The 19,546-nt window shown below is 52.7% G+C and overlaps 5 protein-coding genes across 5 annotated transcripts; 4 read left to right on the forward strand and 1 right to left on the reverse strand.

The window, feature by feature from the left end:
- Positions 1-562: 562 nt before the first annotated feature.
- On the forward strand, positions 563-1,124 carry NEUTE1DRAFT_101071 (uncharacterized protein; the record flags this gene model as incomplete). Its single annotated transcript, XM_009852952.1, has 3 exons — positions 563-778; positions 884-1,008; positions 1,082-1,124. The coding sequence occupies 3 exons, from the start codon at positions 563-565 to the stop codon at positions 1,122-1,124; spliced, it is 384 nt and encodes a 127-aa protein (XP_009851254.1).
- A 1,932-nt stretch (positions 1,125-3,056) lies between these two features.
- NEUTE1DRAFT_63833 (uncharacterized protein) lies at positions 3,057-6,318 on the reverse strand (the record flags this gene model as incomplete). The annotated part of the gene is made up of 2 exons (XM_009852953.1): positions 3,057-3,149; positions 3,204-6,318. The coding sequence occupies 2 exons, from the start codon at positions 6,163-6,165 to the stop codon at positions 3,127-3,129; spliced, it is 2,985 nt and encodes a 994-aa protein (XP_009851255.1).
- Positions 6,319-7,368: 1,050 nt separating this feature from the next.
- Positions 7,369-9,443, forward strand: NEUTE1DRAFT_117104 (uncharacterized protein; the record flags this gene model as incomplete). The annotated part of the gene is made up of 4 exons (XM_009852954.1): positions 7,369-7,492; positions 7,549-8,183; positions 8,239-9,049; positions 9,112-9,443. The coding sequence occupies 4 exons, from the start codon at positions 7,490-7,492 to the stop codon at positions 9,199-9,201; spliced, it is 1,539 nt and encodes a 512-aa protein (XP_009851256.1).
- A 555-nt stretch (positions 9,444-9,998) lies between these two features.
- On the forward strand, positions 9,999-12,781 carry NEUTE1DRAFT_122482 (uncharacterized protein; the record flags this gene model as incomplete). The annotated part of the gene is made up of 9 exons (XM_009852955.1): positions 9,999-10,209; positions 10,270-10,585; positions 10,661-10,739; positions 11,037-11,079; positions 11,203-11,255; positions 11,309-12,025; positions 12,087-12,144; positions 12,197-12,349; positions 12,417-12,781. The coding sequence occupies 9 exons, from the start codon at positions 9,999-10,001 to the stop codon at positions 12,779-12,781; spliced, it is 1,995 nt and encodes a 664-aa protein (XP_009851257.1).
- Positions 12,782-14,216: 1,435 nt separating this feature from the next.
- NEUTE1DRAFT_82524 (uncharacterized protein) lies at positions 14,217-18,901 on the forward strand (the record flags this gene model as incomplete). The annotated part of the gene is made up of 2 exons (XM_009852956.1): positions 14,217-18,079; positions 18,154-18,901. 2 exons carry the CDS (start codon positions 14,217-14,219, stop codon positions 18,713-18,715), a joined length of 4,425 nt encoding a protein of 1,474 aa, XP_009851258.1.
- Positions 18,902-19,546: the final 645 nt, after the last annotated feature.

The raw sequence follows: 19,546 nt of genomic DNA on the forward strand, positions 1-19,546 counted from the left end.
GGATGCATCCGCTACGCGCCCGGAAGCGAACGGCAGACAATGGTAACGGATGGGGGCAATCGGTACGTGTAAAGAGCGACGACGGCGAGAGTTGTCAAGCTGTGTGTGTCTGTTTTGCAGGCCCTCCCTAAGGTCAGGTCAGGGTGGTTTCGCTCGTTCGAGATCGGTTGTGTAAGGCAAGGTGTCGTCGTGCGTCTTGGAGTTTTGGACGTTGGTGGTGGCGGTGGTGGTGCCTCCTCAGTGGTGCCCTGAGGCAAGGTTGCTGTTGGGGAATCTCTGGTTCTTCGAACGGTGTTTTAGCGCGCAGGGTACGTGGGCGGCCCAGGTATAAAGGCAAGTGAAGGTCGTAGCGTTTGATGAATTGTGCTAGGAAAATCCGTAGCACTGTCCAGTGTCACGGCAGCGGGCCAGGTGGTTTCAATTCGAGGGGCACCTGTTTCTGTTGCTGCAATCTGTGTGTGTTCCTGGGGGTTGTGGTCGCTGTCGATGGGTGCGTCGGCGCTGTGGTGAGGCCAAGTGCAGTCAGTGTCTGGGTGTCGAGCCAGTGGGGGAGGGAGAAACCATGGAGCCAAAACGTTTCAAGAATCACAAGAGGCGTGGATTCGGCACCCCTGTCGGAGATGTGGTCGAACCCCTGGATATAAGTATGGCAACCTGGTCACTCTCAAGACTGGGAGGGCGCCCGTACCTGTTAGTCAGCCACTCAAAACCCCATCCCAAAGCGCCCGAGCTGGGCCAGGACCACTTGCTTCCTTGCATATCTACTGCGTATAAGTATGTACGTACGTGCTTAAGATGTGAAATGTCTGGGTGTCCAGGGCATGCTGTCCGAGCACGCTACTTGAAAACAAGTTAATGTTTGCCGACGAACGCGTGTGTACAGTCAGGTAAAAAGTATTGGCGATGGCTGTATCAAACGAACACGCCGGTCAGCCTCGGCCATCACAGTCACTTGGGATTTTCCATGCGCAGCGCGACCTGCAGTTCGAATGTAGAAGGATATTTTTCGTAGCCTCGTCCGTGCTGACCGTCCGGCGCCTTCCTTTATTTGTCCTCCAGCAGGTGGACCCTATTCTGGTAGGTACTCGACTCAAGGGATGGAAGTTGAACTGCGTTGGTGTTAAGCTCGGGATCATTCCTTCCCTTGTTCCTCGACATCAGTCAGGGTGGATTCGCTGCGAGTGTGTCTGACCTTCCATTGATCTTTCCAAATTTGGTTGTCGTAGGCCCGAAAGGGTCACTGCCCCGCACTTTTATTTTAGTCTTGGTGACTTCATTCCCTGTGCCTGGCATACCTCTAGGTATAGTTGAGAGTCTAAACATGCTGATGTGTGTGTAGGAGGAGATAGGGGCACTTTTTTTAAATTCTATCTCCGATGCTTCAAAACCCCTGTGGTATGGTACCTACGCACTGAGATGCCGATGATGTACTTCTCCAGTAAACGTTCTGGACGTTCCATCCGCATACCTACCTACGAAAGAAACAAAATCCAGATGACCTGAGCTTTATAAGCGGCCCAAGTTGAAACGTGACTCTGGAAGCGCCGGAACATGTGCATTCATCGAAACACACTCTTCCTCCGCTGTCCTCCGTCCCGCGTCTCCATTGTTATCCACTTCTCTCGAAAACCCACGCCGACGGGGTCCGACGCAGGCCGCGGGAAGCCTCCATCGATCACATCACCGTGCGTGTCACAGCAATTACCTGCAGTTGAACAAAATAGCTAGTCGCATAACCTACACATAGTCGGTAACTGATCGCCATAACAGAAGCAATGGGTTCACACTAGTGTGAAGTCAAACCTAGATCCGTTACGGGGAGAAGCGATTTGATAAGATTCCGTCCCGTCCTCCTCCCGGTCTCCTGGAAAGGGGTTTCTTAATCAATCACTGATGTCAATATGCGAAGAAAGGGTAATTTTGTTCCTGGTATTGGCTGTCATCAACTGCTACGTGGTAACCTGGCAAAGCATGCAAGACGCATCTTCGAAGGCTTATGTTGTCAGGAAATGCAAAATAATTTACAATTGAGGTCCGGCTGTGGCGAAGCAAAACATTACGAATGCTGTGGAGTCTCTCACTGAGAGCTGCGTGTGTTTGAAGCCTCCTACTTCCGCCACAACGTGGCCAGATCGACAGTCACGGCCTTGCATCCAAGTTCATCTAGCATTTTGGTTTTGGTGACTCTCTGCCATCGGGGATATTAGAAGACTCAATGTTCATCCACATCCCCATCTAAACTGATAACTGACCCCCAACTTCAGGCAAGTATCCGATTTTCCTTACGTGGTCCGCCTTCGCTATCTTTTCTCAACGCCTATTTTGGTTTTGCAGAACCCGTATCCACCCATCCCAAACCGAATGCGCCACCCCAAACAGAAAAGCTCTACATACCTCGTTAAAAACCCCGCTCCAACCACATGTTGCATAGTCTCGACTGCTATGACCACATGTTACCCGGATATATCCACCAAATTCAAATGCACCTCTGAAGCCTTGAGGGCTCCTAAAGATAGTCTAGCCGTGTCCCACCGCCGTTCTACCAAACGCCAACAAAGACTATAGTACAGGCCGAAGTATACACCATAAAATATGCTAAATGACCTCAGGGAGAGAAGTCCCAAGTATGCAGTTTAAGATTGCAAAGATAACCAGCAATCCCTGAGGTACCCCATGTATTTTGGTTTGTTCAACAAAATTGCGCTTCTTCGGGCGACATGTCCCCCAGGCCGTCCCAGAATTTTCGATTGTTAATGCCCGCTGTATGCAGGCTGAAGGTGGGCTGCGCTCTCGAGATCGTTGTCGCGAATCCTGGTGTTAAGTGTTGTCGATCGGGTGAAGAGTAATGAAGTAGATGGGGACACGACTTGTCCCATCGAGTACGGCCGATCCGTTGCAACTTACCTTACCATTCTTGAAGCTCAAAGCTTCTCTCAGCGCACATTCATGGTCGGTTCTTCGAACAGGAACAACCAAGAACATCAAAAGCAACTCACAAAATACAAGGCTGATCCACAGCGGTTAGAGGGGAAGGGGAGGAGAAGGGGAAAATGGGGCTGGGAAGATTGAAAGGAGGGGCATGGAGGTGTTGGGATGATGCTATATTCAAGGCCAGAGTTTGGCCGATCAGGTCCGACGACGCTTGACATCTATAGTCCTGATTAGCAAGATGTTTTCCCGTATGGATTATTCGTTGAACTTACCGGCCTCTTCGGCTTCCTCATCCAGGTCATCAGTCCGACTTCTCTTTGCTGTGAGAGGCGGTTGGTCTTGAGAAGTTGTAGTCTGCTGTGTAAAATCATTGTTGTCCTCCTCTCCATCGTCTCCCCATCCGATTTCGTCGTCATCTTGAGTGTTGCTGAACTCATGGATTTGACCTTCTGTTTCGAACGATGCATCCTGTTCCTCGTTCTCGTCGTAGTCAATCTCGTCGCCGCTCATGGTATTGGTTGTGCTCGTGCGGTTGGCCGATTCTTCGGCTGTAAAATCCTGAGCACCTTCTTCGGTCTGGTCCTTGGGGTCGGCGGTGTTGACTGGGAGATGCGATGTCTCATGGGTGTACTCGATATCGATCGCGTTTTCTACCTCAGTATAGTCGTCCACGTTAGGGCCGTCGTCAGTGTACTGCTCCTGCATGGCGGTGGAGTCGGAATTGCGCGAAGTACTAATTTCGTTGTTTCCTTGATAGGGCATGTCAGCAACATCGTAGGCAGAGAAGGTGACGCTTAAATCGAAGTCTTTGTGAGAATGAAAACGACTGCCACTGCTTCGATGGGGTGCAGAGAAGTTGACGGGGCTGCTGGATCTCTTGATGCAAGGTGAGTCGGAGCGGAAAGGAGATAGCGTTGCAAGACCGCGGTGCTGATTGGGTCGCAGTTCAACTGCAAGTTGGCTTCCGCCGGATACGTTGTTCGAGGGCCTGCTATGGAGTGGCGGCATTGTCCCATCCATTTGTTCGGACCTCATTTTCTTTACCCCGAAGACTAGGTCGGAGAACACGGACTTCCGTTTAAGACCAGGCATGGCATAGTTTGGGCCTTCGTCATCCGTGTAGTCAATGAGATCGTCATCCTTGGCTTCGCTTGTGTGCAAAACGACCATGTGGCCGTGTGTGCTGGGGTTGTGTGTGGTTGAGGAAAAAAGAAAAGGGTATTTACCAGTTCGATTGTCGTCACGGCCGAGCACTGCGTTACCTTCAGTAGACCCCTCCATGATATCGAGGGAGAAGTTGCCGTCATCCAACGTCTGTCTGAGTGTCAAGTCATCACCAAGCTCCTCCACACCCGCTGTACGATCAATGTCATGATCGTCTTGCTCCTCAGCCTCGGCCTCTTCATGATGCTCGATGTACTCGTCCTCATCATAAACCTCCTCCTCTTTCTCCTCGTTGATCATTTCGGTATGATCGCCGTTTTCCGGCTGAGGTTCGTCCGTGGCAGACTTCGTTTCAGGAACAAGCTCCAAATCACTGCTCGTTTCCTCAAGGCTGGGCTGAAATTCTCCCCGATCACCGTCCATCTCATGCTTGACATCAACGATGCCTGCCGGGCCATGAGAGGATTCACTGGCATCAAAGTGACTTGACCCGTTCATCTCTGCAGATGGCTCTGCTTGGGCAGCTTGATCGATGTTGTCTGCTAGCGAGAATTGCTCAGTATGACACTCATTCTCAAGAACATCCTCGGTGACCTGACGTTCCGTGTGTTGCTCTGATGCTTCCTTCTGGATGTCTCCAGCTGAGACGGTAACATCCCTAACCTCGGCTACATTCACGCTGACTTCGACGTCTTCAGTAACCTCGACATCCTCTGCAACTTCGATATTCTCGGTGAGCTCAATGACCTCTGGCTCTTCGTCATCTTCTTTCTCTTCTTGGTCTTGATCTTGCTGGCCTTCCTCGTCTTGATGCTCTTGGTCATCAAATTCAGCATTCTGGACATCCTCATGATTTTTATCATTTTCGAGGCCTTCGTTGTCATTGTCATCATGGTCTTCAATGTCCTGATCGTCGTCCAGATATTCATCCTCCCCGGAGGCATCTGAGTAATCGGGAGAGTAGTCTGCTCCACTCCAGATGCCTGCCTCCTCGAGCAAGTCCAGGAACCGGCCCTCGGGGTCCGGACGGACCAAAAGATTGAGCGTTAGGGATGTCTCTGTGACGATTCCTTTAGCTAGAAGGACATTGTAGCAGTAAATAATCTGATGAAAGCTGCGCTGCAAAAAGTCCTTGCTGGACCTTTCGCCAAAGTTCAAATCAAGTGAGTCAATAACGATGACCAGTTCTTCTCCGGGTGTTAATTCCGAGGCAATGACAGAGCGGATAGATGCAAGTAATTCCGACAACGGCGCGGTTGCGATCTCAGTATCGGTAAGGAAGTAGGTCTCAGGATCCATGTCCGAGTTCCCAAAGAGGGCATAACTGCCACCATCATACTGGACTGTGATATCTGTGATGCTGAATGCAGCATCATCAACAACGGGCTCGTCATGGTCAATCTGGCTTTCCTCGAGCTGGCAATCCTCGCTCACGGCCTCGCCCGCTTGTTCAGCTCCCGAGACAGCTGTATCCAGAGGGTTGGTAGCTGCAACACCACCGACGTCCAGACCGACATCGGTCTCGGCAACTTGTTCAGTAGCCTCCTGATCAACAAGGTTCTTTGTCTCGGCCACACGCCCGATCGGCTGCTCTTCCGCATCGTCGCCCATTTTGGACTCAGCAAGATCAATCGGGACGTCCTGGGCTTCCTGTTCCAATTCACGTAGATCTGGATTCTCGTCATTTGCAGACGGCGCTTTTGATGTAGTGTTATCTTCGGGCTCGTGTTCAGTAACAGCCTCTTCTGCAACGCCCTCCTCCTCTTCATAACCTATCTCGTCATTATATGCCATGGAGACATCCTGAGCATCTTGCTCGACGCCACCTGCCGCCTCTGCTTGCTCATCATTGGTATTATGTTGAGCCTCGAGGTTATCGACAGCGACTTCAACATCGGCTGTGGCGGGTTGGGCATCAAGATCGATCGTCTGGTACTCATCTTCCTTGTCATGTAGGTCGTCGAGTTCTAAGACAAGCTCGTCGGCTTGCATGCCGGCTTCTAGCATCAAGTCATCGTCAAATACCGCCTTCCCCGCCTCGGCACGAACGTCGAAGCTAACTTGCTCCATGATGTTAGGCGGTTGGCGGGTCAATAAAAACACGCGCCACAGATGAGTTGGATCAAGTACGAAAATTTGGGAAGTAACGCAAAACTTCCACAAAGTTCCTTGAAAGTGCGACGTATTGCCGTTGTCAAGATGTTGTACGTCCAGCAAGCGTCATGAAAGAAGCGAAGACGTGGAAAATTGGTGCACTGGTAAAAACCCCCAGCTTGGCGATGGGTTTCGGTAGATGTCTTGGACTGAAAGGATCTGACTTCTTCTTGGAAGCGAAGCCGTAGGGTATATAGAGACCACGGGTTCTGGAGTTATGGCTGAGAATGGGCAACCCCGCACTCGACAAAGAACGCCCAACAAACAACGGCGCTTCTGGGGCGCCAAATGAACCGGTAAAGGGATGTGAGGCGACACGTGGACTGGCGGATTCCGACAACACGATTTAACCGCTGTTAAGAGTTCTGGGGCGGATATTCTGGGCAAAAGTGCACATCGAATCGAGGTATGGATTGCTGAAACGCGGCAGGCAGATAATCGCGATGCCTCACTTTCACGGAGCGGCGGAGCTGGGAAGTGGGTGAAGTACAACGGAATCGAGCGAGCTCTTGATGACGAGGCGGGTCACAAAGGTAGCGTAGGTATTTGATGATCCGTAATCGAGACTCGTATTGGCTGGGCAATGCTTTGACGCGATTGAGAGACAAGTTTCTCGACGGCGGATTGTTTTTCGAGGTAGGCGATGGTTTGGACGGAAATGGAAATCGTGGAATTTCGACACACGGGGCCGTCTGTTGTGCGTGTTCAAGAAAGAGGTGCAGTTGTTGCTTTTGCCGCAGTGTGTGGTGGACAACGGTGAAATTCGCAGAATTGATCATAGGAAGGAAACTGAACCTAGAGGTAAGCAAATGCCGCATGGAGTTTAGCGGGCCCTGTGGGTGCCTAGAGGTACCTACTGTACTTGTATCTATGGTGTGCCCCTGGATTTCTCTTGCCAGCTGGCAGCCCCTCGTCGGCCGGCCAGGACGCTGCCGCCGCCGTGTAGGTTGCCCTGGCCCGCCTGAACCCGACTGCCCTGATGCTGCAGTGAAGCTGCCGTCCAGGTACCTCTACCTATCGCTGCCCGCTGGGTCCCTCCAGATGGCACCTTCAGTTCAATTGGACCTGACCGACAGCGCACCTCAGCACGGCAACGGAAAGACCACATCAACCTTCCCGTCCACGTTAACTTTCAGGAGGTGAAGCTCACGACTTACCTCCAACGCATCCCAAAGCTCCCCGCACTACCACGAAGCGCCCTTCGAGTCAGTAGTCGTGGTTGTTGTTTACTGCTGTCAAAATGGTAACTCATCCATCCCTGTCTCCTGGTGGGAAGAAGCGATTGACGGAACATGTCAGGTTGTCCTCGCTGCCTCCATCTGCACCCGCGGCGGCAAGGCCGTCTTAGCCCGCGCCTTCAACGACATCAAGCGCTCCCGCATCGAAGCTCTCCTCGCCTCGTTCCCCAAGGCCGCCGACTCGGGCACCCAGCACACCATTGTCGAGCAAGACAATGTCCGATTCGTCTACCAGCCCCTGGACGAGCTGTACATGGTCCTCATCACCAACAAGCAGTCCAACATCCTCCAGGACATCGACTCGCTCCACCTTTTTGCCCAGGTTGTCACCACCACCTGCAAGAGCCTTGACGAGCGCGAAATCCTCCGAAATGCCTACGAACTGCTCAGCGCCTTCGATGAGTTGGTGACCCTCGGTTACCGGGAGAACCTCACCATCAGCCAGATCAAGACCTTCCTCGAGATGGAAAGCCACGAGGAGCGCATTCAGGAAATCATTGCCCGCAACAAGGAGCTGGAGGCTACCGAAGAGCGCAAGAGGAAAGCCAAGCAGTTGGAGATGCAGCGCAAGGAGTCGGCCAGAACTGGTCGGTCCGCAGTACCCCGGACGCCGGTATATCCCACATACACCCCGCCGGTGCGACCTGCTGTCACCGAGTCCTATGACACGTATGAAGCCGAGAAGAACAAGGCCAAGTATGTGTTAGTCCCTCTCCTTTGCTGGCTGGCCTGCAAGCTAACATTCTTATAGGTTCAATGCGCCAAAGGGCAAAGGTATGCAGTTGGGCAAGAAGTCCAAGAATACGGATATTTTCGAGCGCGTGAAGGGGGATCTTGGACACGAGGCCGAGGAAGCGCCCCTTGTCCCGGTAGCCGCGCCGGCAGCTGCCGCAGAGCCTGCTGCTTCCAGAGTCTCTTCGACACTCGACAGGGATGCTATTCACGTCCTTATCAACGAGGCAATCAGTGCCAAGCTGTCGAGGGATGGTGCCCTCGAATCCCTCTCGGTCAGCGGTGACCTCCAGCTTCGCGTCTCCGACCCATCGCTTTCAAGGATCAAGCTCAACCTCAGCGCCACACCCACCCACGGCGCTCAGTTCCGCACTCACCCGAACGTCGATAAGAATGTCTTCAATAGCTCCCAGGCTATCCAGTTGTCTCAAATCACAAAGGGTTTCCCCCTTAACAACTCTGTCGGAGTTCTAAGGTGGCGGGCCAGTCCCAGAGTCGACGACACCAGCGCACTGCCAATCAGCTTCACCGTTTGGGTCAACAAGGGCTCAGATGGCAACAGCACATTGACGGTTGAGTACGAGCTCACTGGCGGAGATACCCTCAAGGACGTTACTGTCGTCATCCCCTACTCGAGCGCAGAGCCTCAGGTGTCTAGCTTCGACGCTGTGTATGAGGTGTCTGGTGACAGTCTAGAGTGGTCGATAGGCACCGTAAGCGAGGAGAACGCCAGCGGATCATTTGAGTTTGAGGCGCAGACGGATGACGAGAACGAGTTCTTCCCGATGCAAGTACGGTTCTCCAAGTCGTCGCCGTTCGTGGAGGTTGATGTAAGTTGTCGCCGCCTCATGTCAGAAAAACGGGTAAAGACGGAACAACTGACACATTCTAGGTTCAATCTGTTGAGCTGGTGGATGAAGGTGAAGAGGTTTCGTTCTCCAAGGACATCAGATCGGTGGCCGACAAGTTCCTCATTGAGTAGGGTTTGTTGTTGTTTTGAGCAGAACCAAAAAGGGGCGACCGTAGTATGCCGGCCAGGCGTCTCGATCATCATCTTCCGCACCAGAATTAGAGTAATGTATGGGAAGCAACCGAGTTGTCCAACTCCCTTTATAATGAATACTGTTGACATGGTCAGCGCCAGTGGGTGCTAGAGCTGTCATTCTTTTTCTTCCGTTGATATCCAAGGTCATACTTGACTTTTTGAACAAAAGGTTCTTGACGCTCCCGGGGTCCTTGAAAGTAACACGTAAGCTACGAACCCTACGCATTGTTAGAGGGATGGATACCCTCATGATTTAGTACCATATAGAAAAAAGCTTATCTACGCAAAGAGCTATACAAGTCAATCATCGCTGTTGTAGGCATGTAGTATAGTAATTGATATCGATGTGTGTAGTTAGCTACTTAGCTTGTCAAGGTCATACCTGTACACAGTACGAATGCCCATGCACAGTAGTTCTATTACTGTAGCAACTGCTCTATCTGCACTGTGTTTTGAATCAACAGGCAGGACAAGACCACACTACTACTAACTGAAATCGCAGAACAGCAGCAACAATAACAACAACATCACGCCGAGGTAAGTGAAGCTGTAGGTCTAGCAAATCAAAACTGAAATCGCCCAAACATACAAACCGACTTGCCAAGTTATGGACTTGCGCGTGTCATTTAAATCAAAATCTTGCGTCCCGGAGTTGAAGGCTGGAACCACTTAGCCGCTGCTTTCCACATCCAAATATCATCATCCAACTGAAAGTCGCCAACGGATCCTACAAAATGTCCCCAAATGGGCAGCTTCAGCTATTCAGTTCAAGCGCCTTGAGTGTGCCAGTCTCAGGCAAGCAAATTGCATGCAATCCCGTGATCGACTTGACAGCCACGGTCGGCGACGGTAACACGATCTATGTCTGGCGTGGCAGCAATCAGTTGGTCTCGAAGCATACAGAGCGAAACCAGAAGGTTGATGCAATCAGGTGGAAAGAGGATGGTAAGTGAATATCTTCCGATTGCTGTTGAGGGAAACCACTGTCTTACAGGGAATTCGCAGGCCAATTCTTAGCTGCCGGCTGGAGTGACGGCGTGGTGAGGTTGATCGGCTTGGAAAGCAACAAAGCCGTGCATCACATCCGCGTGGCAGGTCATGGTGGAAAGCCTTCTAAAATCGAGTTCATCGCCTGGGCCAGAAACGAAACTGGCAAGCAGTCGCGTGCCAGGAAGCATAATGAACTCCCCGACTTGCCGTGGCGGGATCTCATGCCCGATGAGAAGAAGCATGTTCTGGACCTCCCTCATGAGTTGACTTTTCTGGAAATCGAGACTGCTCTCCCCAAAATTAGTCCTCTTCCTTTGTCGGGAGGCATCGGGTAAGTAAACAGGACCCCATGAGCTTGCAGTGCCGGGAGACAAACCTAAAGATGGTGCAACTGACATGGTTATAGGGACGATATGTTTGTTTTCTCTACCGCGGCATCACTCGAGTTCGTGTTCCGCCCTTACCAGCCCGAGGACTCGGACAATGTACATGTCATGATCACCGGCACAGCCGACGGAGGCATTCATCTCAGCATCTATGATTCATTTGTCATTGGAACCTTTCAACATGCACCGCATACGGCCAGAGGACCTGCCTCAAACGAGGGTCCTTTCCAGCTTTGCGGTCATAGTTCCCATCACAAAGTGCCTACTCACGCACTCCTGCTAAGACCCAAAGAGGGTAGTCCGACATCCCTTTTTCTTGTTCCGATGGACCTCACTTTTGTACACAAATCGCCCATCAACCTGTCCTTGTTGGCGTCGAACACGACAACACTTCAGAATCTCCTTCGATATCTGAAGCAGGCACAGTCACATATGGTTAGTGAGTGGAAATCGACGAGAGAGCTTCCTGGGCGTTTTCTACGTGGTGTCCAAGAGGACCTAGAGAGGAGTCCCAAGGGGCCGGTGACCATTGTCCAGGCCCTGTACCACACAGTTGCAACAGGACATGTGTTTCCTCCGGTGAAGGAGTGGCTCGTCGACAGCCTAGCCGAGAGAGTAAGTTGAGTAGTGAGATGTGAAAGAGTGCCATAGGACTGACAAGTATTTAGGGGCATAAGCGTTGGGATAAAGCAGTTGTAAGCGGCCTGCAAAATCTCAGAAGCCTCGTCCATGAGAACTTCTTGTCTGCGCTCGAGAGGTGCGGCATCGTGCTCAGCCGGCTCCTAGGCCTCGCTCGTTTCCACGGCTCGCGTGAGAACATCGGCTTTACCGCCGCGCAGATCGAGAAGCTTCTGGACATGGTCGCGGCGCTGACCTTGGTCTCGTACAAGATCCTACTGGCGGTCATGGACGAGCTGGACCACTTCACTTGCTTTTCGTCATGGCTTCGAATGGAAATCGATAAACTGGCTTCGTCATTGGCAGCTGCTGAGGAGTTGACCGAGAAAGAGGCGACTATGGACAACGTCAAGGTCTTGACGTATATCCAACGATATTTGATGGGCAGTCCCTTGGCTGTGTATCTTGGTGATGTCACCGCGGAAGTGCGCGAGAAGGATTGGAGAGTTGTTGACAAAAGCGATGGAACATCTCTGCTGGAACTGGTTGATCAGCAGTTGAAGTGTCAGGAGCGTGGTGAGCCTTATTACAAGGCGTTACCTCAAGTCGATCAGTTGGTAGACCATCTCACTAGCAAGTCGGCTATCGTATTCAAGGAGATTGCTGAAGCAGAGAAACGAAGCGTGCGCTTCAACGAGGCTGTGGAGATATCTACTGGCGAGAAGATATGGAGGCATGATATTCATCTGTGTTCTCGATCTAGTGCGGTAAGTCATGTTATGCAGTTCACTTTTCCCTGAGCACTTGATTGCTAACACGAAAATTCAGGCTGAGTCTGGAGTCCTTACATTTGTTGCTACACTAACGGAAGGTGACAAGAACAAGAGTATGTCTCCCTTTTATTGCATCATTGAGCATTTAGCTAAGACTGGATGTAGTCTTCATTGTACGAACCGCTATTCCGGTCGCCAACGGCGTGAGTGGCACAACTTCTAGCAGTGCATGTAGTCTGGTCCTTCCCAACGGGGCCAGCGTGGTTGATATCAAGTTCTTGGACGACGAGTCTCTGCTCGTGCTAAGCCAGCTCAAAGGTCAGTCGACTTGGAACTAACAAAGACAAAACCAGACCAGAGAAGATGAAGCTAAATCCCATGTCAGATGAGCAAAGCCCTGCACTGGTGAGGATCGGATATCAGTCACCCAACCTAACCTACACAGCATACGAAGTAGGAGAGAGACCCCAAGCAATCGATATAGGAGGTCCAGAAGTGCCGTGTGTTCCACTTTTCTTTGATGCGGTTGGCTTTGTGCCCATCCAAATGGAAGTCCAACAAGCGAGCAAAACCAGGGGCGAGCTTCCTGCTAGGGTCTGTTTACTAGGACGCGACAGAACGGCCTACAAGACATATGCCCTTCCCGACCAGTTTGAGGCAGGTTCCGGGACTTCAGTATCACCGATGGTGAGGAAGTCATGGCAGCAACAAGGAGAGGAGGAAGATGTGGTGATGGAGAACAGCCAGTAGAACACAGAGCGGAAGGTCGGAAAGTACGGTAATGCGATTGGGGCATGGCGATAGCGGGAAGCGGGACCCTCAATTACCTGGGGATTGCACTTATGAGTCCCGTTCGTGATGTATGATTAGGAGGAGGCTGTTACAAATGAGGAATTTCATTGTATGAATGGGAGGCATGGATAAGGTACCGTATTGCTCGGTTATCAAACCGGGTCTGTCTAGTTGCGAACAAAGATTCCCAAGCTTTCTCACTTGATCGTTTTGGCAGTGCAGTCAGTGCTAATTTCCAAAAGTCTCCAAATCCTCGTTTTCACTTCCATCGATTCCTCGCGAAGAATATTCAGTCTTGTTGTGTCCGATTTCGACCACGCATTCCCGTGTGTTGTTAACGATGAGCGGGGCCATGAAATGAGAATCATTCCGTTAGCGTCGGGTGCGCTGCCAGGGCGTGCCTTGTCCACTAAATACCCAGCGGAGTTCCATGGGTTCTGCAAGCCAAGCCACAGGGCTAATGGGGTTTCCTTAGGTTGTTGTTAGGGTAGAGTCCACCGGCCCTGAAAGCCAGCCCAGCCCACCTACCTCTAGGGCAGGTCGGCGGATCCATACCTCTAGTACGCGGAACGGAAGAATCCGTGGCAGCCGGTGGGAAGCTTCGATTCAGGGGATCAGCAGATTCCAGTTCACTGCAGCCCAGTCTTCCACTTCAAGCCGTCACTCACCTACGCAGTAGGTAGAGGTACCCCAGTGCGAATTGCCGTTCCAGTCCATCGTACCCAGCCTGAAACGGCTGCGTGGCCAGCGACCACTCGGTCCCGTCCCGTCTACCATAGTGTACAACGTCATTGCGTTTGCAGCGGTCCAGGCTGCGGTAGTAGGACCCGCCAGGCACTACCTACCTAGGTAGTGTAGCGACCTGGAAGTGGAAGTGGAAGTCTCCACGACAGCTGAATGACGGTGTGCTAAAAGTATTGCTGAGGAGGAGCTGATACTGATCCCGCCTTGTCTCCTTTTACATTGGATTGACGTCCATCCCGTCACCACCACCACCAACTTTCCTCCAACAAGAACTCCACCACAACCAACTGTGTAACTGCACCACCCTTTGCGCCAACTGTAACGACTGGCTTTTTAGCAAACACCCTAATCGATAATGAGAGGAGAAGCTGAATAGATCACGAGATATCAAAAGGGATTTTTATGGATGGTGCTACCAAGAGTAGTTTTCTAATACGCCACCACCATTGTTACCGTCAAAGACTCGGTCCAGCTGCCAGAAAGGTTCCCGCACCTCGATCGCGACTGTGCAACCCGCCTCCCCGAGCCTTTGTGCTGCCCTGCCTGCCCTTGTTACAAGGTGCCGACGGGACAGACGGGACGAGATCGTCATAATTGTGGACAGCAGCCGCCGATTATACCCTTCGACTTCCCCAGAATACCACAAATCATGTCCGATACCACGGCATTCCCCGTCCTGCCGCCGCCGGCCGCCGCGGCTTCGAGCAAACCGCAATCGACGCAGCCGGCATCTGGTCCTACCCAGGGTCCTTCGTCTACAACGCAATCGCAACTACCCCTGACCAAGAAGCTACGCCCTGGCGCTCCCAACCCCGTGAGCCTCAACGAAGCCGCTCTCGATTCTCCCACATTCCGAGCCTCTACCGTCCACTTCTCCGAAAACCTTGACGTAATCGAGCGATGGCTCGACAACTACATCCGCAGCACATCCAAGGTGGTCAACGACCTGCTCGCACTCGAAGACAGCATTCACGCCTACCTCCAAAAGATTGCGCCGCCACCCGTCAATGCAACCGCCCAAGCCGACGCCATCATTGACACCGACTACACCTTCCTAGCCCTCCGGCGGGCCGGCGATGGCGCCCGTGACTGGTGGACCGGGGTGATGGCCACGGTGCGGCGACTCGAGCCCGTCAGCGTCGAGCCCATCCGCAACTTCGTCAATGGTGAACTTCGCACATTCAAAGAGGCTCGGCGAGCATTGGAGGCGGCCCAGAAAACGTTTGACACGACACTCGCTCGCTACGTGAGCCAAAACAAGACAAAAGAGCCGAGTGCTCTGCGCGAGGACGCCTTTGCTGTATTTGAGACGCGCAAGGCGTACCTCAAGGCTAGCATGGACTTCTGCCAGTCCGCACCCCAGCTGCGCTTTGCGCTCGACAAATTGCTTGTTCGAGTGTGCGCGGATATGTATAGGGAAATGCGGCGCTCGCGGGGCGACGCACCCCTGGGCGCGGCGACTGCGGCGGAGGAGCTGGAAAGGATACGCGGCTGGTCTAAAGAGATGGAGTCGTATGAGCCCTTGTTTAAGCGAGAGCTGCAGGCGGCAAGAAAAGAGGTTGGAGAGGCGACACTGGCAGTTTATAAGCCTTCGAGGGAGATCGAGGACTATAGCGTGTCTACGGTGCCATACTTGGGGTCTAGAGGACCTATGAACATGCAGCAGAAGGATCAGACGGATGTGATTGCAGAGAAGCAGGGGTGGCTCTTCCTACGAGTTGTGTCGGGAAAGCCGGCGAGGACAACTTGGGTGCGCCGGTGGTACTACTGCCGTAATTTCCAGTTCGGCTGGCTTATGAATGGGCCCCAGGGTGTGCTGCAGGGAGACGAGATCGGTGTGCTGCTTTGTAGTGCTAAGCCGGCTGTTCAGGAGGAACGTCGCTTCTGCTTTGAGGTAAAGACCAAGACGCAGACACTTCTGCTGCAGGCCGAAACCCAAACGCAGTTGATGGAGTGGCTGGAGGTTTTCGAAGTCGCAAAGAAGAGAGCGTTTGAGGCGACAATGGGCCGAGAGGCAAACGCTGTGAGCGGGGGCGTTGATCCTGCCTTTTCCATCAATCCGTCCACGATTCCCGAGTTCTCAGCCAAATCCCTTGACAGCGTCGAGGGTGATGGGCCGGGCCCTGGCCTTGAGCGGACGGCCACACTCGCTGTCCCTGGTGCCGACGCTGCGGCGCGCGCCAGTTTTGATGCCGCTGCCAACCCTCCTCGGCGCTCGATCACGACAACATTAGCGCGAGAGGAGGGCGAGAGCGGCCGGGAGCATGCTGCCCGGCTCATGCAGAGGCTGGATTTGCACAGGAAAGCTATGCTTGCCAACTCGGATACGCAAGCTCAGTCTTCTGGAGGTATCGCCAACTTGATCACAGCAAGTCATGGCCTCATAGGCAATAGCCCTATCTCACCCATCGCGCCCCAGACTCCTGCTGTGCGGGTACCAATTCCCTCGCTGGGCGGTCCCTTTGATCACGCCCCTACCAGTCTTGCGCCTGCAACATTATCTAAACCTCCGGTCCCGACGAATCTCAGCAGAGCCGCTGTTATGGCCAGCGCCACCGCAGATATCAATCGCGGTCTGCCGAGTGCGGTCCTTGCCAACTACTGGGGCAGCAATCCCTGGGCATCCTCCTTTACGCCTTTGCCTGAAACTGTTCGAACGCCAAAGGTTGATTTGGACGATCCGCTTGTAGGTGTCGTCCAGCCGAAAGCTCCCGGCACTACGAGCGACAAGGCCTCGACTGCCAGCCTGCACAAAAAGACCCTTAGCGTGGATGCGGCGTCTGATGCCCATGGGAAGATTCAGGAGAAGCATGGCCAACTCGTCGATTCCTTCCCGGTCAACTATCCTCCAGAGTTGAGAGCCCAGTATGCGCAGTTCCGGTTGGTCTTCCCAACTGTCGCTCCGGAGGAGAAGCCGGTCTTGGTTTTCAATGCTGCCTGGTCAAACTCGTCTGGTGAAGGCAAGGAAGGAAGAGGCATGGCTGCTAATGGACGTATCTTTGTGACGCCCGATAACATGTACTTCTTTGGTCACCAGCTTGGTCTCGTCGTTGCCTACGCCATCAGTCTCGACAGCATTACAGAAGTCACGGCGGCACCTGGAAAAGATTGTGATTACATCTTCCTGCATCTGAATCAGGATGCCAGCGATCTCAACATTTCCCGTATCACCATGAAAATTTTCTTGGAGGACTTTACACTCCTCCATGCTCGACTCAATCTCTTAGTCGATGATCTCCAGGCCGCCGAGCCAATGAGCCTAGAAGAGATCATCACTGCGCTGGTAAACCTCGAAGGGGAGAGCTTCGACAAGAGGAGCCCCAGTGCGGAAAGTTGGGAGGAGGTTGCGTCGAACACGCCCATGGATGACGGAACACCCCAGGGTAGGCCGGTTCAACGTCGAATCGGGGACTTGAGTAGCCGGTTGATCAGAGGAGCACGCGGTTCAAAGAAAGCTCCAATGCACAAGTTCCAGCTACCAGCGCACCCTGTTTACTTCGAACCAGAGGATATGGGCAAACCTGTAGCAGAACGGAATTTCGAGATTAGCGCCAAGGCGTGTTTCCATGTTCTGTTTGGTGACAAGAGCTTCATCTTCCCCAAGCTCTACTTCGAGCGCCGGGCCAAGGAGATCGCTCAAGGGCCTTGGGAGCTCAAAGACCACGGTGGCAAGATGGCGCGCCAGTTCAAGTTCAAAGTCGATAAAGCCGACATGCTCGGGCGCAAAACGGATGCAAACATCGTTGACACACAAAATATCGACATCTTCAACGATCACATCACCTACGTCGTCACCCACGTCAAGACCCCATGGCACTTGCCCCATTCCCACGCCTTCAAGCTCATCACCAAGGTCGTCATTACCCACGTCGCCAAGTCCAAGTGCAAGCTCGCCATCTACACAAAGGCCGACTGGTCCAAGGCCCCAGCCATCGCCAAGAACATGGTCGAGCGGCAGGCTCTCGACGACGCCGCCAACGACGCCGAGGAGCTCGCAGAGGTCGCGACCGACCAGGTCCGCCGACTCGGCCCCCACAGCCGTACCAAGCGCGCCATTCAGGTGTATGGAAACATTGGCCAGCAAACACAGGTCGTGGTCTTCTCGCCCAACGCGGGCTTCGACGGTTCCGGCGCTGCGTCAGGATCCAAGAAGGGTCAGCCCATCCGGGTGCGGTCACTGACGGCCATGATTCTCGAGACGGGCCGATCGCTGCTGGAGAGTGCCATAACGTCGGTCATGATGTGGGCGTTTGCCGTAGTCAAGAAGGTGTTCAAGATTATCACCGCGCACCGGGTCTTGCTGGTCCTACTGATGGCTAGCGCGGCGTATAACTTGGTAGTGGTCAGCCAGTCTGGTGCAGCGTGGTGGGCGGAGCGCAAGGCGGCACGGTATATGGAGCGGATTGGGGTCGGACCGAATACGGTCATGAGCAAGGCCATCTTTTTGGCCGATCTGGAGGAGGCGGCGAAGGGAAGCGCGGTGGTGGTGGAGAGGCCTGTTGGAAGTCAATGGTACGTGAGGTTGCATTCATCCATTCTTCGGCAGTCTAACCTGAAGACTATACTAACTTACCTACCAATAACAGCTACGAAACCTTCCAATCAATCGTCAACTCCACCGACATCGACGCGCCTTACACCGACGCCGGCGCCGGCTTCGCCTCAGCAACAGGCAAGGCCACGGCCCGCCGCCTCCGCCGCACGCGCCAGCGTCTTGGCACCTACCGCCACGATCTCCTCGTTGCCATGCGGGTCGTCAACGGCATCGAGAGAGAAATGATCCAATCCGAGTGGGAGAACTGGCTCGCTGATGAGAATCTGAGGTGCGAGCAGGTGAGCAATATGTTGCTTACCAGTAATAATGACAGTGGCGTTCTTGATCAAGAGGTTGTATATGATGATGCCTCAGGGGGGGGCCAAAGTGTTTTGAGCTCCGATACTACTTCTATTATGGGTACTAAGGAAACTAATGGTGGAGGCAATGAAGAGGCTACTACCTCCAGCGGTGGTGAGCAGCAGCAAATGACGAGGAGAGACGCGCTGAAGAAGTGGTATGCCGAATACTGCGGCGCTTGTGAAGCCGATCAGAGGGCGTTGTGGGAGGGGAAGAAGATGAGGCAGGTGGAGATGTCGCCTTTCATTGGTTGATTGGTTTAATATTGTTATCGATACCCGAGAGGGAAGACAGGGGCGAACAAGATATGAAAGCATCAGGGAGAGTACGTTTAATATTAGAGCCAGAACATACACAAGTGGATAGATCAGTTGGTTGGTCTGGATACTACATGTATCCTCTTACATCCTAGCTAGCAATGCCAAAAAGGGGTTGTGATACCAGTATTAGTGGCGGAGGATCAACAAGGTTCGAGCATCCATGTATTACCATTACCTCAGCCACTCAAGGCTCGTCAAGACATAATGTATATAGCCTACCTTGGTATATGTATCTCATTTACTCTTCCTCATAAACTTGAGTGTTGAATAACGGCACGTATCAATTGGTGATGTTAAATGTCTAAAACGTCTGTTCACCGCCTGTCGATTCATTGTGACGCAAGGCGGGAAAATCACACTGTAGACACAGAAAGTAAACAAACCCCCTTTATTGAACCAAATATCGTGAACACCGCCTTGTCCGCAATTCCACGCTTCACTCTCCCGTAACATCCTGTCCAAGCCACACAAGTTTATTATTACATTTCCAATAAATGAGTCACCTGTCGTTCTCTTCATCTATAGTCTGAAACTTATGTTAAATGGAGCAAATACGACTCATTGCAGCCTTTCGTTGCCAGCCAAAAAAAGCAAAGCGTTACACAGGTAGAGCGCCGAGAAGCAGGGAAAAAAATAAGTCGTTCTTTCGTGTTCTTCGTTTCTCATGTTTCATTTCTCTTTGATTGTGTGTTAACTCGTTCTCATGACCTCGTATCTTATTCGTTCCTCGTCTCTTCATTCATCATGCATGTAGCCCGGTTTTCC

This window comes from Neurospora tetrasperma, assembly GCF_000213175.1.
Source record: "Neurospora tetrasperma FGSC 2508 unplaced genomic scaffold NEUTE1scaffold_3, whole genome shotgun sequence".
NCBI lineage: Eukaryota > Fungi > Ascomycota > Sordariomycetes > Sordariales > Sordariaceae > Neurospora > Neurospora tetrasperma.